Source organism: Gallinula chloropus (genome assembly GCF_964237585.1).
Source record: "Gallinula chloropus genome assembly, chromosome: 21".
In the NCBI taxonomy this organism is placed as follows: Eukaryota; Metazoa; Chordata; class Aves; order Gruiformes; family Rallidae; genus Gallinula; species Gallinula chloropus.
This window is the reverse complement of record NC_140106.1, coordinates 8,726,925-8,751,349: the sequence shown is the minus strand read 5'-3', so window position 1 is coordinate 8,751,349 and position 24,425 is coordinate 8,726,925. Positions and strand designations below refer to the sequence as shown.

The window sequence follows — 24,425 nt, the reverse complement described above, 5'->3', positions numbered from 1 at the left end:
CCCCAAGGCAGCAGTGGGAGGGAAGAGCCTTTCATGGAGCTGAAATGCTGATGGAGACCAGACCAGGAGCTGCTGGCTGCGAGCCGAAAGCAGGGGTGAGTACGTGGTGGGGGACAGGCTTGCTCTCCCCTCCCTGTTACCAGCTGCTGGCTGTTCCAACCCTGTGTAAATACCAAGGATTGAGGAGCTGGAGGGGGTGTGAAGGCCCTTGCTCAGGGCTGGGCAGGCAGAGCAGGCTCCTCCAGCCAGGTACCAGCTTGGGCACATCTCGCTCCCTGTCACAAGAGTGAGGGGAAGCAGCTTGATCCTGGCCCTGGGAGAGCTGTGGCTGAGCAACCAAGTGACTTCACTGCAGCACCCGTTCCTGTTTCCCAGTAGAAACTCTGCCCTGCTGCCTGCAGGAACCATTCCTGATTCCCTGTGGAAACCATGGCCCCCTTCCCTGCTCTGCTCTCTTGCTGCAGCCCGGCTGCTGTTGCCCTCAAGACACAACAACCTCAAATCTGAGCTGCTTTTCATCCTGCTCTTCCTGGGGCATTGCTCCAGCACCATTACAACCCCTTGTTTCCTCACACATCCAGCCCAGGTCCATCCTGGCCACGGATGCTGTACCACACAGAAGGGACTCTGGTTGCCATGGCTTTGATCTGCACCCTCTTGCTGACACAAAGCCCCATGCACCATCCCTTTCACAAAACAAGACTCCTTGAGAGCGATGCTGTGATTTCAGGGATTGGGGAGCAGGGACCTGCACCCCTTCTCAGCCAGGTAAACCTCTTCCCCATCCCAAAACTCCACAAACCCATCACCTCAGCGCCATCCCCATCAATCCAACTGCTCCCACAGTCCCAACCACCTTCAGCTTCTCCAGCCCAGCAGTGGCATCCGGGGGCGAGCAGAGGCCAAAATTCACCCATTCCACCCTTTTCAGCCTCATTTTTGCCGCCAGCGGCGATGTCTTTGCCCAGCAAAAAAAAAAAGGGGAGGAAATTCAACAACTCATTTAACTCGTGGTGCTAAAAATCTACCAGAGCAACAGGACCCCTGGGGCCACCGGTCTCCTCGGTCTCCCATAGAAAAATAAGCCCAATTTGCTTTATATATATATATGAATATATAAATATGGATATATATATATAAACAGCAGGGGGAGAGCTGTGCAGGGCTATAGTGTGGTCTCACTGCCCATGTCCCGAGGTGGTTTCTCGGTGTCGGTGTCCTCATAGTCCGACTCCATCTCGATCTTCACCTGGGGCACGGCGCAGATGGGGCTTCGGGAGTAGTTGAAGGCGGGAGATGATGGGCAGGAGATCTTCAGGTGAAGGGTAATACTGAGGAGGAGGAGGAGGAGGAGGAGAGGGAAGTAAGCATCGTAGCATGGGTACTCCACATCCCCAAACCACCCCAGCTCCCCTAGCAAAGGGCTCTGGATGATGCTACCAACTGTTAGAAGATATTTTCCATTTAATATGGACAATCTGCAGCTTTGGGTGGGGAAGAATCCCAGACTTTCAGGATTCAAATCACAGAATCACAGGGCTTGGAAGGGACCTCCAGAGATCATCAGGTCCAACCCCCTGCCAAAGCAGCTCCCTAGGACAGGGCACACAGGTCGGTGTCCAGATGGGGCTGGAATCTCTCCAGAGAAGGAGACTCCCCACCCCCTGGGCAGCCTGTCCCAGGGCTCCCTCACCCTCACTGGGGAAAAGTTCTTCCACATGTTGGTACAGAACTCCCTGTGCTCCAACTTGCAGCCACTGCCCCTTGTCCTGTCCCTGCAGACACCAAAAAGGAACTGCCCATTCCCCCTGCATCCCACACTTCAGATATTGATAAACAGTCATAAGGTCCCCCCTTAGTCTTCTCCTCTCCAGGCTGAACAGCCCCAGCCCACTCAGCCTTTCCTCATAGGGGAGATGCTCCAGGCCCTTCATCATCTTTGTGTCCCTCCTCTGGACTCTCTCCAGGAGATCCCTGGAATGGATTCACATCCCAATCCTAAAAATCCCCATGGCAGTGTTTTTATTGCTGTCAATCATCTTGTGCCAGGCTTGGGATGCACCAGCCCTGCTCCCAACCACCTGACAGCTGGCGCCAGCAAACGAAAGCACCCAAAATACAGGAGGGGTGCAGTGAAAATACACCCCAGGTACCTCAGAAATACCTGAGGGTGATGGCAACCGGCTCCAATGAGCAACAGTCAACCAGGAGCATTAGGTGGTGACCCCAGAAATGTTTCCCAGGGTGGGTGCTGGTCTCCTGGGGGTGGGGGAGGCGGTGGGGGAGCCGGATCGTTGCTGTTTACCTGCGATCCATGTCTGAACCGTTCGGGGAGGAATCGGAACGCAAAGCTCCAGGTGGAGGACCTCTTTCCTGGGGGGACACGGAGGTGAAACGCTTCCCTGGTGAGGTAGGAGCCCCCCAAACAACCACTTCTCAACACCCTCCCAACCTGCTATCGGGTCCAGCATCCTCTGAATGACAGAAGGAGGAGAAAAGCTCCCAAGAAATGATGATTTTTTTTGGGGGGTGATCAGAGAAAGGTCCCCCTGGCCCTTCCTAACAGCAGCTTGAGGACAAACTCAATGAATTATCACTTTAAAACTTGCCAGCATCATGATGGAACCTGATGCAACTGAGCTGGAATAAACTCCCCCAGATTTATTCTGCTTTTTTTTTTGGCCATGGCTGGCTTTGCACCAGCTCCCATGCAGTGTGTCAGGATGCAGACTGAGCCACAACAAACACATCTGCTTTTTCACAGCTGGGATAATGCATCCCCTGTTTCTCAAGTGTTTATGTATTTCAAACCTCCCCATCATCATCATCGGCTCAGGGCAGAGACCCAGGAGAGTCCTGGCCTCCCAAAAACCTGGAATGCAAAGTGATGAGCAGTGCTGAGCCCACTGCCTCCTCTCAAGTCTGCTTTCAAGGTAAGAAACTTTCCTCCCTGCTTCAGCAGGATGGATTCAGGCTGTGTGCCATGGGGTGGATCCCATTGTGGGGTGGGTGGGGGTTAGGAAGTGGTAGGGAATGCAAGAGGGGCTCCTGAGCTTGTTACTTATGGCTGAAGCAATGGGGACCCCTGTTTCAGGGCTGCAATGGCAGAGGCTCCATGGGGATCTTAATGTCTGAGGGAGGTGGGAACTGGGGGAGAAAGTGGGGAAATTCGGTGAAGGCAACGGCTGGGTGGGCCCTGAGACCTCCTGGAGCACCCAAAGGGGACAAAACCCTCCAGGGTTGGGTGCATGAGCAGCAGTAGAAGGAAGAGGAAGAGGAGGAGGTGACTTTGCTGTCTTCCCCAATAAACTCTTGGCCCTTCTGCCTGGGGAAGGGTCTGCAGCAGGGGGTTGCATGGGTTAATGATGCTTTTCCACTGTATGATGGGTACCAGACCCTTGGCCATGGGAGTTTGGCTCTTTCCCTACAGATTTCATTTTTGCCATAATCTGCCAGCTCTCTGGACACATGGAGCATCCCTGGGAGTCTCCAGCCAGCCCCTGAGCCCCACTTAAAGCCCTTCAACCAGCTTCTATTCATGAAACTCCTCCACAAATCAAAGACCTTCATCCCAAACCCACCAACCTGAAGGTTTTGGCAAGACCTTTCCCTGCTCAGGTGGTCTGAGCTCTCCCCACCATCTGCAGGAACCCACCACCCTCACCCCACACCCACCTCCTCATCGCTGCTGCTGTCTCCCTTGTTGCCTTTTTTCTTCTTCTTCTTATCCTCCTCCTTCTTCTTCTCCTTCTCAGGGATGATGTTGTCAATCCAGGCCAGGTCATGTTGGGAGAAGACAAAGTCCAGCAGCCGCCTCACCAGGATCAGGGCTAAAATCTAGGAGGGGAAGAGATGCAAGAGTGGGATCTGTGAAAGCATCTCTCATCCCAAAAACCTTGGGATCACCTGGAGACCAAGCCAAAATGTCCTTAAACCTCAGAAACATTGTGTAAATGAGGCTGCCCCATCTAAATGAGGCTGCACTGGCAGCCTGGTGGTCGTCTCACCATGACAGGGAAGATGATGGCAGCCACGGTGGATTTGAGGATCCAGAGGATGGCCAGGCAGATGATCTGCACCAGCGTGAAGAGGTGGATGCGCCGCAACGGCACGTGCCGGAGGAAAACGTAATCGGGTTGGTGCTTGGCTGGCATGAGGAAGAGCTTGCAGCGGTCCCAGAACTGTGGTGGGATGAAGGTTGGTGTTAACCATCAGCCCCAGGCTGCCCAGATAAACCCTTTTTTACTCCTTAAAATGGGGAATTTGGGGCTTTTTGGATGGTTCTCAGAGGATTTGGGGGCTATCTGCTGCGCTGCACAGCTGGAAAGGTTGGATGCACACTTATTTTGGGCTCAAAATTCCCCTTTTTTGCTCTGGTGTAGGACCCCTTCAGGGAGGGAGAAGATGAAGTGGAGGAGGAGCACTTACCTGGATGCCATTCAGCGATGCAACACCCATGTAGAGAAAGACACCGTACAGCACCGGCATGGGTATGTACTGGGGACATGGAAAAACCACAGCATTTACCCCAAGGAAGGTGTCAGTTCCCTCCTGGGGATGGGGACCAACCCTGGGGGCCATGGGAGGGTGGGAAAATCCAGCATTTCTTTCCCAGATTCCCAAAGCTCTGAGGGAGGGAGCGGGAATGGGGCAATGGGTATGTTTTACCTTCAGGATAGGGGCCAGGAAGACAGAAATCCCTGTCAGCACGAAGACGATGATGCCTGTCACTCTCTGCTCCCTGGAACAGTAAGAGAAGCAGGATGAGGCCATGCTGCCTGGACCCACTGTTGCCTCTGGGTTCTTTACCCCCATCTCCCAGAGGAAGAGTGAGGCCAAACCTTCCTTACCTGACACCCAGGAACTGGGGCTGCTCTCCAGGGGCGCTGGTCTCTGTCTCCATCTTCAAGCTGTCGATGTGGGCGATGGAGATGACTGTGGCAGCCACGTACCAGGGCAGCCCCATGAAGGAGCAGACAGCCATGAGGATGCCCACCCAGAACAGGTCCAGGTGGTAGCCTGCTGCTTTCTGCAACACAGCACCCAGGAGGGGTCAGGGGGCAGCACAGTTCCTGGTGCACCCTGCTTTGGCCTGAAGCCCCACTCTGTGTTGCCTTGATGCATCCCGCATGGCTACAGTGTGCCCTGCACCCCTACAGCACACCCAGCATTGCTGTGGTGCACCCCACATTGCCATGGTACACCCTGCATCCCTGCTGGCACACCCTGCATCACCCACAGTTGCTGCAGTGCACCCTGTGTTGCCATGCTGCACCCTGCAGTGCCGCAGTACCCTCCCCATCACCCTGCTGCCTACAACATCAGGTGAATTCAACACCCCAGAGGTGTTGTCACCCCAAAAATACAGCTCCCAAAGGAAAGGGCCAGCTCCTTCTTCACACAGCGTGCCAAGCTGTGATGATTCCCCCACCCTGATCTGCACCCCAAAAGCGGGTGCTGGCAGGGATGCAGGTGGTACCCGATGTGATGCTGTGCCCACCCCCCAGCGTGGGATGAGTCCCGGCTCACCCTCAGCTTGTGCTCCTTCCTGTTGACAATGACAGCTGTGATCTGCTGGTCCATGAAGATGAGGATGGTGACCAGGAGGGCAGGTAGGGCGCTCGCCAGGTAAACCCACCATGGATTCTTCCCAAAGGGAAACACGAACCACCCTCGGTCCACACGAGTGGGCTGGAGGGAAGAAGGGGGGGGGGAGACAAAAAAAAAGCCCTAATCAGTGACTTTTCAGAGAGCCCCACATCACCTGTGAACCCTGTCACCTCTGAGCATCATCCCATCTCGGTCCCTGAATCCCACCACCACCCCCCAGCATCCACATGCCTCAACCCCAAATGATCCTCAGATGCTCACTGGAACTCCCCACATCACCAGTGGTGATATCCTGGATTGGGGTGTGTGGGAATTTTTGGCAACGCTTGTGGAAAGGGATTTAATTTCATTTTTTTCATTTTTTTTACCTTAAAATCAGTAGGCACTTGGAGCTTTGGGGTGTTGAGTCCGAAAAGCACATCCAGCCCCACAAACATTAGTATGGACATAAAGATAGAGAAATCACTAATAAGTTTACGCAGCTGCCAGGAGTGAGAGAAAGAGAAAAAGGGGGGGGGAAGAGGGGGAAGAAAATAACAAAACAACAAGAAAAAGAAGGAAAAAAAGTCACAGAATTAGAATATTCCTTCAAGAAAGACAAAGTAGCTTTTAGGGAGGTGCCCAGGCACCTCAGGAGCTGCAATTTTCCCTGAAAACCAGTGAGGAGCTGGAAAAGTGAGTGAGTATGAGTGGAGAAGTGAGGGGTGTCCCCCCTCCCCGGTGCGGCCGAACCTTGATGATACTGGGGATATGGAGCTTAGGGGTGTCCAGTCCAAAACAGGCATCCACTCCACAGAAGAGCAGGATGGAGAAGACATTGGAAAAATCAGCAATGAAAGCCCTGACCTGGAGGCAAGATGGGGGAAAAGGGGGTGGAAAGGGTAATTAATGTGATGGAGAGGGTTAATTAATGGCATGGAGAGGTTTGCTTCTGCTCCAACATCCTTCCCTGGGGCTTCCCAGGTCTAACCCACAGATTCCCTCCCCCCAACCCTGCCTTTGTGTTGCATGATGGGTTATTCAGCACATCAGAGCCAACTCAGCAGCTAAAACCTCAGGGAGGATTCTTCTAGTGGCTAGAAACACCTCCTAAAAATACAGATTTATTTTCCTGAAGTTCTCTGCATCCAGCAAAGAGACCAACAAGCTCCTGGGGTTTCTATTTTTTTTTGGAAAAGAGGAAAGTAAAACCCAATGTTTTCCTTACCTTGGTGGGGAAATAGCGGCTGAATTTGAATTTTTTCAGGGTCAAGGTCATGGAGTAGGTCCCAAAGAAGAGGATGAAGGACATAAGGGCCAGGTCAGGCACGAATTTACAGGACTTCCCCACTAAGCTGCCGCCGTATTTGAGACACTCCTTCTTGCTCAGCTGGGTCCAGTCCAGAGCTGTTAGGTTAATAGCATTGTACTGGGGAGAAACCCCCCCCAAAAAGCAAAATTAGCATTTTAAGTTGTTGCAGAGAGGGAGGAAAAGGGTATTTCCAGGGGCTGCTCCCATTGGGAGCCCCATAACCACAGGAAAAACCCAGAGCTAATAATTTGGGTGAAAAAAAACAGCAATTTGGTGCTGCCAAGCCCAACTGTGAACCCAAATCGATGCAAACCCCCCACGTTTTCCTCCATCCAAGGCACATGTCGCTCCCTGGGTGAGTATGTCCCTGGGATTTGCCCTCCCTTATCCCAAATTTCCCATTGGGATGAGCTTACCAGAGAAACATTAGTGGTGTTTGGTGCCACTGGAGCTGAAGCATCGAACAAGGTCGCGTTGGCTGCGGGAAAGGAGTTTGTTATTGAGGGTTTTGACTGCTAATGGAGGTTTGGGGCTAATATTGGATATTTGGCTAATATGCAGCTTCCCCTGGAGAGGCATGGCTCAGCCCAGCTGGCCTAAAAGCAAACACAGGGTCAAGCACATCCTCCGAGAGCCGTACAGGGATCGGCACCCCAAGGATGGACAAGGATTTGGGGTGAAAACCCCTCATTTCTAACCCCACAACGACTTCTCCCTGATTAATCCCACGTGCCGGTGGAGAACACGGCTCCTCCCTCCAGGGCTGGTGAGTGTCGGAGGAGAGCGTGGGGAAGGATTCTTTAGGAGCTTCCCAGGAAAGCCGATGGCAGTGGCACCAAATTGTGTCCAAATTGCTTTATTTGGGGGGGGTTTTGGTAATATTTTGGGAGTGTTTTGGTGTCTCTCTGCAAAAAAATATGTAAAAGCATCCTGTCTATCCCCCAACACCTTCTCTTCCAGTGCAAAAAGCGGCTCCGCTTGGCTCTTCAGGGGATGCAGCTCCGTGGCTTCAGGAGCACCCACATTCTTTATGGGTGCTCCTAAGCAGGGTCCAGGACTGCTCTTCCCCTCCCCTCTTCCCTCTGGTCCATCCTCTTCCATTGCCAAGCGGGAATTTCGGCTGCCCCGACCTGCCGCCTCCATCCCCGGCGCCGAGGATTAATGAAGGAGAAGCGATTGCTGGGTTAGAAGCAAAGACCCCAGGGCTGCTGAAACCAGGCTCCAGGAAACCCAGCATTAAAAACATGATTATTAATATTTGAATTATTATTATTTTTCCCTCCACAAGCTTCTATTTTTCCAGAAATCAGCCTTAATGGCGATTTTTACACCATGGTAGCATACCATAGGTGGTATTTTAGGAGAGGTTCCCTAAGGGCTCTACAGAAACCCTTTTAGCAGAGCAGAAAGAAAAGTAAAATACATGGAAAAAAAAATAACAACCCCCTCCCATGGGGGAAGAGTATCAAGTATTAAAATAGCTTTAATATTTAGAAGGTGATACTCACTTGAGATTGAAATCAGCCCAAATTGATGTGTGCAGCAGAGACAAATATGGTACAAATCAGTTATAATAATCAAAAATCAGAACTAATGCAAAAAAAGAAAAAAAAGATAAAAAAAAAAAGGATGGAGGGGGGAATAAACATAATTTCTCAATATCTAGAGGAATGGAAAATCCAACATGGACACTGCTGCCTTGGGTGCTCAGGGCAGCGAGGGTGAGTAATGGGGCTGGGTTGTAAAGAGGTTGAAGGTTTTTGGGGGGAGGGCAAATTCTTCTCAGCTGCATGGAGTTTGCTCGGGGTCGGGGCTTGGAGAAGGGGGGGACACATCCCTGGAGGCTAAAGGCTTCTCCTTCCTTCTGCATTAAGCTGCAGCGGTGGGTGCTGCTGGGCAGATGCCGGCACACGTGGGTGGATGGAGGTGGTTGAGGTCCTGTTCAAGCTATTTCATTTCCCCTGGGGATGGTGTCTGTTGGGCACTGGGCTTTGCTTTTCTGAAAGGTCAAATCTGGGGGGGTGGGGGTGTGTGTGTCTTGTTCTGAAAGGATCATATCATCTGTGGGTGCTCCCCACTGCACACAGGACTTTGAGAATCCAATGGGATCGGGTCATGCAGAGCGTGGTTGATAAACAGAAATTGAGAAGAAAGTACAAAATTAACCCCACTAAGAGTTATTTCCACTGCAGTAGGTCAGCTCCCATCTTGAAATGACAGATATGTCAGGAATGTGTTGCGTGGTGGGTCTTGGATGCTTTGATTTCTGGAAGAGCTTCACCATCACACCTCTCTGCCTCCTCTGTCTGCAGCTGGTACTCCCCAGAATTGTTAGAATTTAGGCTTTTTAAATAAATTCAGCTCTTCTGAGAGCAGACGGTCACTGGTGTTAGCCCAAACTGGAGATCTCTGCTCCCTTCCAGGTGGCCACAGGAGCATCTGAGCTGCACAATTTGGTCAAGAGATCATTGGGTACATCTATCCAAGAGCAAAATCAGGGGATGCATCAAAAGCCCCTCTGCTCAGAGCCTGGCAGCCTCTCCTTTTTGAAAAGGAGCAAGAAAGAGGAGAAAAAACAGTCCAAGGAGGTTTCCACACCCAACTGGGACATCACGGGGTGTCTTGGACACAGTAGATGACAAAACCCCTCCAGTGATTTTCTGGAGAACGTTTCCATCAGCAGCAAGTTGGAATTAATGATCTAAAATGTTGTTTGGGTTTTATTCCCCTCCCTGTATTTCCTTTTTTATCCATCCAGGTCTGGCTGCTCCAGGGTGAGGCTCCAGCTCTCACAGCATTGTCTGCCCTGTCCCCAGCAAGCACCAACACGCTCTTCCATGGATCCAAGGTTGTTACGTCCATGTTTCCCAACATCACCAGAGGAGAATGAGGTCTCTCCACCCCATGCTGATGGGTAGCTGCCTCCTTCCACATTCTCAGCCAATGATTCAGCAGGATTTATCTGTGAGAGGACCTCCCTCCCCCTCCCCAAACCCTTCATGTTCCCCCTCTGGTGCCGATAAGGATGTGTACTCACCTGGGTCAGGAGCAATGCACTCGCACTTGTACATGGTCACGTAGTCCGGCTTGAAGTCTGAATTGATGGGGTAGTACTTAAAGGCTCCGATCATCTTCTTGATGGCATCATAGATGAAGATGAAGCTGATGAGGGTGGAGAAGCCTTCCTCTGTGAAGCGGGTGATGTACTTTATAATGAAGCTGGCGTCGGTGGCCACCAGGATAAGGCACTGTAGGGCAGAGTGCAAGCCGATCCAGAGGCGAAACTCCATGTAGTCAATGCCGTTGCCTCTACAAACAGGGACAGGGCAAGAACAGGCCTGTGAGAGCTGGCCATGGGCTGGAGGACAGCTCCCATCCTGGGATGGAAGGGTTCCTGTTCCCCTTGGCATAGCCCAGCACCTACTTGCTGAAGTCGAAGAGCAGCTTCTCGAAGATGAGGATGGGGCCGGTGCTGCTGAGGATGATGAGCGGCTGCCCGGCGAAGAGGCAAAACATGGAGCCTGCCATGGCCGTGCCGAGGAAGCTCTCCATGACGCCCTGGGGTTGGATCAAACCCAGCGTTACGGTGACACTGTGCCACACTGCATCCCCACGGACACCCCGGCTGGACACGAGCATTAGGGACCTCTGCTTGGGCCCATATAGGACAGGTAGGACTGTGTCCCCTTGGTCCTGGCGGGTGTTCCCATCCTGTAGGTAATTCAGGACTGCCAGTCCCACTTGGCAATTAATTTCCATCTCCAGAATTAAAGATCAGCATAGTATTAAGTGGGTAAAATTCATCCCATTCCATCCCACCCTGTCCCATCCCTGCTTGCTGTCCCCAAGCCAAAGTCCTTGGACTCAACCTGGTAGTTGTCTGTAGCGTCCCCAAGCAAGCCCCCGAAGGTGATGGCATTGGTGATGCAGCCCAGGTAGATGAACAAGATGGCAGAGATGGACTGGATATGAAAACCTTCATAGAAGTCACTGGGGAACCAGGGCAGCTTCCTCTTGATATCCAAATAGAGGCCACCACAAAACCTGGGGAGACACCAACAAGGACCAGCTGTATGGGTCTTCCACCAAAACAAGAGAGAGCTGCAAAAAGCCTGTGCCCAACAGGATTTCACCCCTCTGTGCCCTGGGATGCTGCAGGGTGAGCTGGTGGGAGGTGCTGATGGGTGCTGGTACCATCAGAAGTATTTTGAGTGTTGGGGTGCTGCTCACCTGCCGGTCCATGCGAGCTCTTCCCCAATTTCGTGAACTTCAGGCATCTCTCCATCATCACTGCCTCCTCCACCACCCCCAGCACCTGCCCCACCAGCGGTGCCGTTCATCTGCCCCACTTCATTCAGTGAGAAAACCGATTTCCTGCAGGAGAGAGACAGCGGCGTCGGCCACGGGACTTGCCCCACCAAGCCAGTCCTGGTGCAGGAACCACGACCGAGGTCTCCACCTGCACTAGAGCTTGAGTTTTGGGACAAGCTTGGAAAGATAAAGAGCTGGATTTGCTCAGCCCAGGGGGGTAATGCAGAGTTTGCAGAGTAGAAATGGCTCTGAGCTGATCGGGGGCGAGGTGGGGTGAAAACTGCTGAAAAAGCAGCATTTCTGGAAAATCTGCAGACATGATTTCTAGGGATGAAGGCAAGAAAAAGCTGCTGTCCTCCTCCCATGTCTCCCACCCACCTCTTCTCAGCTGAGGGCACTTTTTTGGGTGGCTCAATCCTGATGTTGGGGTCCCACTCGCCCGGTGGCAGGACGATGACTTCATCCAGAAACTCATCTATCCCAGCGATCAGGTCTTCTCTATCCCGGGCTTTGTAGGCAACATCACTGAAAAGCTGGGGACCAGGAGAAGAGAGGTGTCAGCCTGGGACCAGTGTCCAGCACACACATAACCCAGGTCATTACAGGATTTTTAAAGCTCATTTGTTTAGGTGAAAGGATGAAAATTGCTTTTATTTCTTCCCCTTGGATCTGGGTGTTGGATCTACTCACATCATCCACCATGAGGGTTGCAATGGCTCTGCCAATCTCATTGTAGGATTTGGCTTTTCCTGCAGGACCAAGGAGAATAAAGAGGAACCTGGGAAGGGAACAGCACTGTGTTGGCAAATCTTGGATCACCAGCATCCATCTAGTGAGACCAACTTGATGCTTCAGGCCTGAAGGAACTGCACTCACCTGGTAGGAACGGGCACCTCTGTCACCCCACCCAGCATTGTGGCCTGGAGAAGCCGCACGAAAGCCACAAAGGGCTTCTCCAGGAACTCCACTTCTCCCACCAGCACGTTGGAGGCCTCTGCATCCTTGGGGATCTTCTTGATGAACTTGTTCTTCAGCTGTTGGAAAAATGAGGGTGAGGAAGGGAGCGGTTGCTGAAATTTGGCTTTTCTGCCCTCTCATTCACATCCTGAATGTAAAAGCTGAAGTCACAGGCTTAAACTTCTTGATCTCTGATGGTCCCAGGACTCCCAGAGGTGAGGATTCAAGAACCATAGCCAAGAAGTAACCAGCAAGCATTCATAAAGCTGAATGTCTTCCTCATAGAAAACCATCACTAAGCCAGAGCTTCGCTTGAAACCACTTGCCTGGGGCTCCCAAACACGGTGCCCAACCGGGTGTTTTGCAAAAGGTGCTTTGCAGATCTGGGTCTGCAGAAGGAAAACCCCACACAATTCCCCTGCAGAGAACCTGAGCCCAAAAATATGGATTGTAGATCAGGCCAGCAGGCATTTTGACAGGTCTGCAGCCCCAAACACCCCCCTAGATCCTATATAATGCCAAAACACCCCTTGGTACCGGGCACGGGGGAGGTTTTTGTAGCTCATTCCTCCCCAGTCTCATCCTCAGAATAGGAACAAATAATGGAAGTAGGAAACCTCATTCATGGATTTATTCCCCATGGCTCTTCTCCCCTGCAGCTCTTTCATTATTAGTCAAAAAGGGTTCAATACCAACCCAGGCAGGGTGTTATTATAATCTATATGCCAGCATGAGGGGAGGCATGTGAGCTGGGCAGTGAGCTCTCCCCTTTCTAATCTTTTAAACCCAAATGGGAAAAAAAAATTAAAAAAAAAAAATAATAAAGCAACTCCTCCACCACAGCTTGGAATAAGCAAGAGCAGGAGTTAACAGTGACCACTAAGCTTCATGTAACACTTAAAAAGTCCCTTTGTAGTGGGCCTAATAGGGTGATTAAATCTAAATGCTTTGCATATTTTGGGATTAACCCCTCCACACCCCACTGCTGGAGGCTGATTTTTGGGGTTCACTAGTGGGCAGTTGGACTGCTTTATTTTGCAGGTCTAATTTTGGAAGGTGCCCTGTAAACTGTGTGCTCCTCAGTTATGGCACCTCTGTCCCAGCAACACATGCTCTCAACTGCATCACCCCAGGTATGCTCTGAGGTCATCCTTGGGGAAAAGCAAGCTGTCATCCCCTACTGTCTCCTACAAACCCATGCTGAATTTCATCTTCCCACAGGTTTGTGCTGAAATCACACCCAAACAGAAGCAGGGCAAAGCTCATGCAATGCAGGGACAGCTCCCAGCCAGTCTCGATGCCAGGATGGGGATGGAATGTCCCACAAAGAAACAGCACAAAACTCTGCTGCTCCATCACATCAGCAAGCAGAGAGCTGCCCACCAATGGCCTGAGCAGCCTGAGCTCCTTCCCAGCTCTGCCATGCAAAGCAAACCAGGGTGGGGAAAAGGCCCTCACGGCCTCTCAGCTGAGCTCTGCATTAAGAAAGCCACCTTCTCTATGCTGCAGAGGGGGGGCTAAAAGCCCTGTGGAAAAGGACTTTTGGGAGTGCTGATGGATGAGAAGCTGGACATGAGCCACCAACGTGCATCCTCAGCCCAGAAGACCATACAGATCCTGGGCTGCATCACCAGAAGTGTGGCCAGCAGGTCAAGAGAGGGGATTCTGCCCCTCTGCTTTGCTCTGGGGAGTCCTCAGCTGAAATACTGTGTCCTGGAGGGCTGGAGCACCTCTTCTAAGAAGCCAGGGTAAGAGAGTTGGGCTGGTTCAGTTGGGCTGTGGGGAGACCTCTGAGGCCCTTCCAGTCTCTGAAGTGACCTATAGGAAAGCTGGGAAGGGCTGTTTGTAAAGGCTGGGAGTGATAGGACAAGGGGTGATGGGTTTAGACTAGAGCAGGGCAGGTTTAGATGAGACCTTAAGTTCTTCCCTCTGAGGATGGTGAGACACTGGAACAGGATGCCCAGAGAGGTGAAACAGGCCTCATCTCTGGAGACATTCAAGGTTAGGGTGGGTGAAGCTCTGAGCAGCCTGATGTAGTTCAAGGTGTCCCTGCTCGCTCAGAGTGGGTCTAGATGTCCTTTAGAGGTCCCTTCCCACCTAATGCATTCAGTGGTTTGACAACTCTGTGTTTACACCCCATTCTCTCAAGAGCTGTATTCACACTGGCAGACCCAAGTGCTTGGTTGGGATTTACCCCCTGCAACCTGCCCTTACCCAACCAAGAAAAGGCTCTTTTAGGATCCCTGCACTCTTCCAAGCACCTTTCCTTTCCTACCTACTGATTTTTAGGAATTTTTTTCTCCACCTTAAGGATCTCAGCTACGTCAGCATCCTCACATGTCCCTAATTCTGCATTCAGCTTGCAAGCACAGGTGGTATTTCTGGAACAGCTTCCCCCAGGAGTTAGCAGGGATCAATAAACACATTAATTTCCCTAATTAGGAATTGGTGTGGTCATCGACCGAGCGAAGCTGCACAAGGCTCACATGGACTGTAACAACCACAGAGCCCCTGTCCCATCATGGATGCTCATCATGGCATCTCACTGATGTTTTTTAGGGTGATTACCTGGTCGGTGCTGGGCGTGTCTGAGATGTCGTTCATGCTCCGACTCTGCGCGTGACCTGACGGAGAGAAGAGAGGGAAGGTGAAGAAACCACCCTGTGATGTGCAGCTGAACTTCAGCCCTATGAGCAAGGAGACAACGTGGTAAGAGGAGTTCCAGAATTCAGTGCAAACAGGAAAAAAAACCATTGCAAGGAAAAGATGTGGTGTGAGGAGTTTGGTATTTAAGTGTAGGGGGAGGAGTTTGGTATTTAAGTGTAAAGAGGGGGAAAAAAAGCATTATTCATTGTAGCTGAGCTTGCAAAGCAGGTGCAGTATGGTGAAAACCCCAAAATATGAGTTTTTCTGCTATCAGTCACCCTGCAGTTCCACAAACCCCATCCCATTTATGGCTGTGGTGGCATCCCCTTGTCTGCTCTTATGTTGCAACTTGATTATATTTTTTTGGTGTCCTTCCTCTGGTTCTTTTAAGACCGTTTCTGCCTCCCTGTCGCCCTCCCCAGCTTACGCAGGCGGCCGTAGCTGGCGCTCTGTCGCATCCGCAGGTCCTCGGTGGAACGGTGGAAGGCGGCACCAGCTGCCGGGCTCCGGACAGGGCTGCGGGCTGGGGAAGGAAGGAGCTGTTAGAGGAGGTGCAGGTGCCATGGAGAGCCATTGGGTGATGCTGGAGGCAAGAGGCCAGGCTGAAAATCAGCTGCCCAGCACAGACATAACCTTTCCAGTGCTGATTTGCTTTTCCTTCCCACTCCTGTTTGCACTTTTATCCCACTTGTTGTTATTTTAGCATTAGCAAAGAACAGACTGACTTACCCCAGTCTTCCTGCTGCAGAGGCTCTGTGCAAAGAGACCACACCACCCAATGCCCCACCAGTGCTCTTTCCCAAGTTTTTTCCTCAAAAAACCTCCCAAATTCCCTAAACTGGTTTTTCCTAGGGGTAAAAGTATCAGGACTGGTTTTGTTGAGCTGCTCTTCTCTCCCTGAGACATCAGCTGGAACCACAGCTTCTATCCTCTTTTTTTTTCCCCCCTAGACCCACTAAAAATAACAATGGAATTCCCACTGGGCATGACCCTCTTTTCAATGTGCCTGTGTTATTTATTCCAATATCACAGAGTTGCCATCATCAGAAGAAACTTGAGGGATCCCTCAGCTCCTGCCAATGACCATCTTATTCTTGGTGTCCCTATTTGCAAATGGAAAGCGATGCCATCATCTCAGCAAGGAACTGGAGACATGAAAGGTGTCCCTATTTCTCTTATCTACAAGGACTAACCAAGTCCTTTTCCAAGTTGTGCTCCGCTTTGAAGGCTTCCAGGTAAGTGGTAGTTCAAATATCTAGTCCTCCTGCACGGGTGCTGGCTACTTTGAAACCCAGGGATGGCCATGGAGGGGGAATAGTGCTTATTGATGACCTCTTCTGTGTGCACTCAGAGCTTGGGTGCTGTGGTTTCTGTCTACTCAGGGAGCAGCTGGAGCCCAGGCAAATCCCGAGCTCCACCAAATGACCTCTGTTTAAACCTAAGTAAATAATCTAGCGTGAAAACAAACAAATCCCCTTTTATAATGGCTCAAAAATAGGCAGGTTCAACCGCCGAGCAGACTGGATTTGTCTGTAGGCTGCTCTGCCAGAAAGGCCTTTGGCCAAGTGGCCGCCGATGCCATCGCCCCTCACACAACGCTGTTGTCCATCTCAGCAGACATCTCCTTGGCTTCTGCCTCCTAATGATTCCCAAACCTTAAAACCAGCAGTGACAGAGCTTTTGGGGTCCTTCTCAATGCAGTAAAGATCCAAAGATTTGGGGTTTCTCCCTTGCCTTCCCCAAAAATCTTCCTCATCAAAGACTCAAGCGGGTGCAGGTTGGACCCCCCAGGACTCACTTGTGTTGGAGGAGACGGACTTGCCGATGTCAGCCAAGGACCGGTGGATTGGCTTCTTGGTTTGGTGACGGTGCTTCCTGAGGAGCACGTAGCTTATCTTCTCCCTCAGCTCAGGCTTGAGCAGACCATCCTCAATCTGCTTCTCAATGACATCATCTGCAAGCACCGAACGAGGGAGACGTGTGGGTTACACCACAGCAAACCCCTCCTAGAAAGCTCAAGACAACACTCATTGAATCAAGTTGATGGCTCTCAACTCTTGTCTTTTCTTATTCCCAAGCAAGCTGGGTTTTATTTGTATGTAGCAAGTCAATGCATTTAAATCCATTCTTAAAGCACTTTAGGACATAGAGAAAAACCCCACCTGAAAGCACTGATACCCCTCAGCTCCTACCTATAATTTGGGGCAAAGAGTAGCCATCTAAGTCCAGGAGCACTGTTCCTGTCTGTAGACACGTCCGCAGCTCAAACAGGCTGTGCAGAGACAACGTGGACACGTGGGGCTTGCTCCACCTCTCCCCACCTTCCTCCACCTTTTCTTCAAACTTTATCCACCTGAAAGGAGAGCAGCAGCCGTTGGGATGGGAATAAGATAATCTTCATTCTGGGGAGCTTCCCTCATGCAGGTGGCTTTGCCAGCCTGAATGAGTTCATCCCCGAGGACGTGACCATCCTCATATTGTTCCTGTGAGATTTGGGATGCTTTCCCATGGAGCTGACCCTGCCTTAGCCAGGATCTGCACCCACATGGACCAGCCATGCACACAGGAAAGTGAAAACCCAGGATGATGCAAATGTCTTTTTAATTCCTTGCTAATGCTCCAACTTTAACCTGGGTGCTTCATTCCTATGGTGGGAGATGTGAGGACTTGAAACCCTTGGAAATCAACTCTTCCACCTCCTTATTTTTCCTTAATTTTACAAACTAAAGACTTCAGAGCAAATTTGGAGATGGTGGCTGATTTCCCTCAGCTCCCTGCAAACAGGGCTCGGGCCCTGGGGAGGGCAGGCGGCTCTCGGCAAGATGTCGATTTGGGGAAGAAAGCTGCTTTTCCTTTACAGGAGGTTTGCAGGCTCCAGGGATTAGCCTTCCCAAGGGCTTAACCTTACAACTTTTAACTGGTACGACTGGGATTTGTGCTCCTGCCGCCGCGGAGGACGCAGACGGGAAGGTTGTAGGAGGAGAAGGGGTTTTGGAAATAGCTGATGGCTCATGAACGCTGTAGGGGAAGGGTGGGGAGAGCAGGGGGATTGCATCAGCTGCAGGGACAGGCATTAAAATGCTGGTGCAAAGAGAAAACACCAAGTGTCCCTATTAAAAAAAAAAAAACCAAACCCAAAATATTACCTGGGAGTGCCAGGAACAGTCTGTGCCTGGGGACAAAACCCCAGCACAACCAAAAAATATCAAATTTGGCCCTAGTGTCCAAAACTCCCAAGCTCCTCACCCTGATTTCTTTGCAGAAACCCCTTTCTCCAGCCCACCAAACAACACTGCTTTGATTGGGAGGAAATTCAAGGTTCCCGCCATAGCACCCACTAAGCCCCGTCGGCCCCAAAGCCGATTAGATCGCTTTTCCTTTCTTTTTTTGCCCCATTTTCCTGCTGAAAGTGGGTTAGCACACACACAGGGCGACAGCTCAGGTCAACGTGTGGGACTCAAGGCACGTTTCCAGCAGCACCTTTGCCCTAGGACCAGCATCCCGTGATGCTCTCACCAAGGCTACTGCAAAATCTTGTCTCCCCTGCTGTGCTCAGCTCCTTTATTTCCATTTATTTCCATTTATTGTGGATTTAGCCACACATGGTGTAGCTCACAGCAAGGAGCTGCTCTCCTGCAGCTAAAGAAGCTGAACCTCTCCTCACCAGAGAGCGGAAATCCGGGTCTTGAGAAACCTCCATTGTCCCCGAGGAAATTTGGAAACCTCCATCCCAAACCTGATGAAAATCCCAACACAAATGCTGACTTTTTTGCCTTCTGAGGGGTTTATGGGAGTGGGGAAGGATGAGGAGATACAGACCTCTGCAAAACTGGGAGGAAAATATAATGGATTTTAGCAACAGCATCCCTGTGCTGCTGGATTCTGAGCAGGGCCAGCAACCAGGAGAATGCTTAAAAGCTTTCCAAATATTTGGTGATGCAAATAACCAGCCCAAGAGATAGGATGAGCACCCCCAGGGCCTGATTCTGCTCTCTCCCTTGGGCAAATCTTTGCACACAGATTCAGAAATTGTATACGTGCTACTGAAAGGAAAGGTCTTGGGATGCCATCAGCATTCCTGAGTCCCTTTCCAAAGCCACCCCAAAACCCTCTAAACCTACTAGCCCTGACACAGCTGAGGCTAGGAAGAGAAAAATCCCACTTGGATTTCAGATTTTTCCCTAATTCAATGAAGCAAATGTTACCTGCAACTCCTCTAATACTTTGAAGAATAAATGGGGGGGGGATGGGGGGTGGTTATTGCTATTCCTTGAGGGGAAGGAGAAGTTTAACTCAACAAAAAGTATGTGTGGGGAAAAAAAGACTTGGGAAGATGTTCTTTATGTCACCTGTTCCCAGCTTCCCAACATGTTACCCTGGGGTTTTTTACCCTTCCAGCCCTTTCTGCAGGGCTTTGCCCTCATGCTGTAACTGGGAATGGGAAAAGCTCTAGCTCTGGGTCAATCCACCTGGGAAGATGTGGGAGAAGATGGCAAATCTTCTTCCCTTCCTTCTCCTCCTCCTCAGCAGGCTGCAGCTGCCGTGCAAAGCTCCCCAAAACACTGAATTTTCTTCATTTCTCTAACTTGGAAATGTCTTTTTTAACCTCACTAAAAATGATGCTCATTCCCTGACCCCTTTTCCACCCAGAGATATTTTGCAGGGGGATGGGGAAGGAATATCTTTACCCGACATATTTTCACCCCAAATCATTTCCCCCTCTCCTCACCTGGCTGACTCTTTCCACTCCATCTCCTCACCATCATGCTGCAGGGTGTCCATCTCTGTGAAGAGCGTGGGGTTGGGAGGCTCATCGTCTTCTCCCAAGATGTAGCGGAGGCGTTCGGCAGCCGGTGACACTAGTGGAGGACGGGAAACAAGATGAGGTTTGTAATCAGACTAGAGGTGAGATGTTCCTTTACCATTCCCATATGGAAAGTCCAAGAGGGGTGAAGAGGGCTCTGCAGGGCTACTTAGGATCCTGGGGTAAAAAAAAATGAGATTTGGAGAAAAATCTTTAAGGTGACAGATGTTGAGGAGTAGGGGAATTCTAAGCAATCTTGTCCCAACATCCTTGTGTGAGGAGATATGGGATGCTGGTGGAAAGGATGAGTGGTGGCTGGGCACTGAGGTACTTGCCATACGATATAGCCTCAGCCCCCTTCCCAGAGCATTGTGTACCCCATTTTCATGGGTTGATCCCACTTTTTTCCCTACCACAGAGCCTCTTTTTGCCATGTTAGAGCCTCCTGCCATCAGCAACTAAATCTTTACAGTCTCCAGCACTGCATTATCAGGATGCACATTTTCCCTCTGGATCCCAGAGTGGAACGTGTATCATTCAAGGGAAATAATTCAAATTGACTATTTCTGCAGGAAAAAAAATCCAGCTTGTTGCTGGAAATAACCTGCCAGGCTGGGGAGGGAACCTATTGCCTCCTGCTCCCCGTGGTGGGTTTCAGGAAGGGGAGCGGCAACGCGTCACCTGCCTCCAAACCTCCTGACTGGTAGGAAAAGGGTTCTTCATCCTTGGTGCATTCCCTGCAGTCAAGGGAGGGTGACAGACCTACCCTCTCCTCCCCAAAAAAAAGCCAAGCTGGGTTTTTTTTTAACCCTCTCTGTTTCCAGGTGCTTTTCTAGCAAAGCCTTGGAATTTGGGTTGCAGGGAGGAATCGAACCTCTGGGTGGGAACCACAGGTGGATCCACTCCCCAATTGCCCCATTATTCAAACAAGAGGTTACAGTCAGCCCTATGCCAGACTCCATGGAAATGGTGGGGTTTTAATAAAATCTTGGGTCTCAGCCCTCTCCTGATACAGCCAGATTTAATCCAGCTCCCAAAACGTCTTTGTTAGCAGAATCCTCCTGTTCTCAAACATGGGAATTAGGAAGTCAGGTAATAGGGTACCCAAAAAGAGCAGGTAATTAAAGGGCTGAGTATGAGTGAAGGAAAAACCCTGTCCCCCCACCAAAGCAGAGGAAACCCAAGAATAGGATGTCCCTTGCTCTCTAGGCTGAGCCTGCTTAACCACTTAAGCCCTTTAAACCCCATTACCAGGACTAAAGCCCTGTTGTCAAGTCCTCCTTCCACTTCCATAAGCTTCATTATTATGATTATTAATATTCCTGTTAATTTTAAGAGCTGGACTACATGCCTGGAAGGCTTCAGGCTCTTTAAGCCTAAGTGCTGTTCGTGTAAGAGGGGATGAAATCCGTGCGATACCGGTAACCCCCCCTTGGCCTCACGTCCTCTGTTCTGCAGCCCAAACCTTAAATTTCCTGCAGAACCCCCAGATTAACACCAAGTGTATCGAGCTGGATGGTGGCAAAGGGATTTTGCTGGGAATACCTGTCTCTGATGGGATCTCTGGATGTGTTTGTTAAGAAAAAAATCCCAAACAAAAAGGGGGATTAGAAATTTTGCAGAAAGAGCTTTGCAGATCCTCGACTTGGTAGTTGCTGCTCCCATCTCTGCCCAAATTTCATCCCTCCTGCCCCTTCCCATGTGTTTAAGAATGGGTCTCTCCTGCTTTGACCTGCTGGAGGGTCCCTGCAGCAACTCATTTTGGGAGTTGGGGCTCTGACACACTTTACCCACTGGAAACCACAAAATAGAAAGGAAATCTTGCACAGAAAGAGCTTTTTGGGGTGTTTTTTAGCCTTTTATTCCCCCATTTTCCCCCAGTTTAAGGAATAAACCCAGGTCTCCACATATAGTGCATGCTTGTGGCTGGCAGCTGCCTCCTCTCCCCACAGCTCACCGACCTGAACAAAGAGCCAGTTACTAAACCAACAGGACTGGGGCTTCGCCATGCAGCCAAAATCCACAGGGTTTATTCACCTGGAGGACCCCTTCATGCCTGGGAAAACACCCAGCCCAGCATCTGGTTATAACCCACCTCATGGTGGGGTTTATTTTCCTCCTGGAAATTTGAATCAGCACCTAAATTAATCCTGTGAATCAGCACCTATTCCTTGCAAGACATGGCCCAGAAGATCTGTTCCACCCCAAACTGCAATTCCTAGATCTGCAACAGCGTTTCGCCGTGGTTTCATGGCTCAAGCAGGACCTCTTCCCCCCAAAATTCCCCAACAGAGACTGAGGTGCACATCCCATGGGACTAGATGCTCCATCCCTGTCTGAGAAACCCCCAGGTTTGGGAGACTTTTCTCCTACAAACATCACCTTTTCTGCTTCCCTGCTGTTGGGGGAGCACTAGAAGCTGATACAGTTCCCCCCCCAGATCCGCCACCCCCCGTTATATTTTTGGGGGTGAGTTTTTAGGAGTGCTCAACCCAACCCCACAGCAACTCCCAAGTTGTTTTTACAAGGGAAAAGCAAGGCAGAAAGAACCTGCAGCCTTTCTCCCCCTCCTGCTCCCCAGCAATGCGGATGAGGATGGAAATAACTTACCTGGAATCGTTTCCATTTTTCCCCCCATTTCTTCCCAGCTAAACCAAACCTTCACTGCACAGTCCACAAAAAAAATATAATAAAAAAAGAAAAAACCCCAAACTTCCTCCTTTATCCACTCAGGCTTGTTAAACTCCCAAGGCTTAAGGAGCAGATTATAGAGAATATAAAGCACTTTCCTTTCCCTTCGGCTCTCATGACGGGAAGTTACCAAATCAAACGGGATGCGTGTAGGAGAGGTGAGCGCTCTGGGTGGCAGCGGGATGGAGTGAGGGAGAAAGGGGAGTGGGGGAGAGGCAGGAAGACAGAAATCAAAGCTTTGGGCTTATTTTGGGGAGGGTTTTGGTTTCCCATTCAGAGCAAGGTGGGCAAATCCCCTCCAAGCTCAGAGCAGAGATTGATTTTTGGGGAGAAAACATCCAAATGAGGGAGATTTCCTGGGGGAATGCAGGGCTGCTGCAGAGTTGAGGCTTTTTGGGGTGTTTTTCCTCAAAAAAAGAGACTTTCCAGCCCAAACCCAGACCAATGTTATATCCTGGTGGCGTGGAAAGGAGGGGACGTGGTCCCGCTTGCGGTGCCACTGAAGGCATGAACGAGCTGCCAGCAAAGCCTGCTGAAAATTAAGAACCTCTCCTCATGCAAAGAAAAAAAACCCTGGAAAACTCTCCCCTCTGTAAGGGGAAAGCAAAGCCGAGCCCCTGCCTGCTCTGCTGAGCCCCTGCCTGCTTCCTGAGCCCCTGCCTGCTCCGCAGAGCCCTGACGTGATCTGCTCGACGTAAACCCAAACACAAATTTCTATAGGGGGGTGGAAAAAGCCCCACAACAAAACCCCAAGAGATCGACAGCTTCTTTGCTGTGCAAAATGTTAATCTTCGTTAAGGAGATTTAACGAGACCGGGCAAAGCCCTGGGCAAAAGCCTTTTGGGAACAAGGTGTGATGCCCAGAGGATGTCTGCGCCTCCAGGACCCTGGTGTACCCAGATTTCCTCGTTAGGAACCTCTCATGGGCAAAGACAAACCCTTTTTAGCTCACCCATCACCTAAGACGCCTCAAATCCCATTTCCCACCCAGCAACTGGCTCTCAGAGGCATCCACAGGGAAAAATAAACCTGGGAAGCAACAGGAAAAACAGTGCCAAATACAAACTCCGGACCAAGCAGCATGGCTAGGTGCACAGGGGTGACCTAATCCTGGATTAAATGATGCTGCAAACACCCCTCCTGCTTTTTGGGGAAGGCTGAGGACTCACTGGTCCTACTGGCGTTGTCGTTGCCGCTCTCGTAGCAGCCGTGGCCGCCGTCGTCGGTGTCGGAGCGATCCTGGCGCTCGTAGTGCCGCTCGCTCTCGCTCGTCCTGTCCCGGCTGGACGCTGATCTTCGCCGACGCCGTTTCCTCCGGTAACCCCGGGGCACCGGCACCCCGATGTAGATGGAGTGGTAATCTAGGAGAGGGGAAGATTTAAGGACCGAATTTGAGTGTTTCCCAACCACCCAAGGAGGTATTTGCCTTCTTCCCACCAGCTTCTCCCATGTCGCGCATGGGATGTGCTGAGCACCAGGAGATCTGGCACATCGGGTGCCATTTGGGGTATCCCGGGGGTTTTGCTCACCTTCCTCGTCGTCGTATCTCCTCCTGGAGCTGCTGAGCCCCCTCTCACTCATCCCATCCTCATCCTCCAGCATGGTCCTGCCGCTCGGAGAGAGCTGAGCCACGGGGAAGAGAAAGGAGATGTGAAAGGACGCTGGGCAGGGGAACAGCCTCCTCGCGTGCTCGCCGGGTGCTCCCCACTATGGGAATCCTTCGTGTGTCACCCCAGTGAACCACAGGGTCCTTCCCAGCCAGGGATCAGTGGGGAGCTGAGACCTTCCTTGTGGATGCACTGGGGACCCTCCAGCACCTCCTGCAAGCACCCTCAGGTCAGTCACCTCGGTAAGCTCTCACCCTGCCTCGCTCAACACCAGCCCTGCCCGTGTTCCACCTCTGCTCTCCCCATATTTAAGAAAATCGGGGTATATTTCACCAGGGTTACATCTCTGGTCTCTTATTTTTGCTGCTCAAAGGTGTAAACAAAGTGTAAGAGATTAGTACAGTGATTTGCTGGAACGGTTATGGATACAAGCTCAGTTCAGAGCTGATTGCTGGCAATAAGCACCAGCTGAGTTTTCAGGGGGGACTTGCACAGATAAAAGGGGTTT

At 51.0% G+C, this 24,425-nt stretch overlaps 1 protein-coding gene across 1 annotated transcript; it reads right to left on the bottom strand.

The window, feature by feature from the left end:
* Positions 1-1,165: 1,165 nt before the first annotated feature.
* On the bottom strand, positions 1,166-19,666 carry SLC4A5 (solute carrier family 4 member 5; the record flags this gene model as incomplete). The annotated part of the gene is made up of 23 exons (XM_084273816.1): positions 19,545-19,666; positions 17,008-17,168; positions 16,614-16,769; positions 15,243-15,338; positions 14,738-14,793; positions 12,089-12,246; positions 11,903-11,990; positions 11,591-11,745; positions 11,132-11,275; positions 10,771-10,945; positions 10,326-10,459; positions 9,939-10,210; positions 7,318-7,379; positions 6,818-7,018; positions 6,343-6,456; positions 5,530-5,691; positions 4,851-5,029; positions 4,669-4,741; positions 4,429-4,497; positions 4,008-4,181; positions 3,676-3,837; positions 2,306-2,373; positions 1,166-1,331 (listed from the first exon to the last, which is right to left on the bottom strand). Exons 1-23 carry the CDS (start codon positions 19,595-19,597, stop codon positions 1,166-1,168), a joined length of 3,078 nt encoding a protein of 1,025 aa, XP_084129942.1. The 5' UTR covers positions 19,598-19,666.
* Between the last annotated feature and the right edge of the window lie 4,759 nt (positions 19,667-24,425).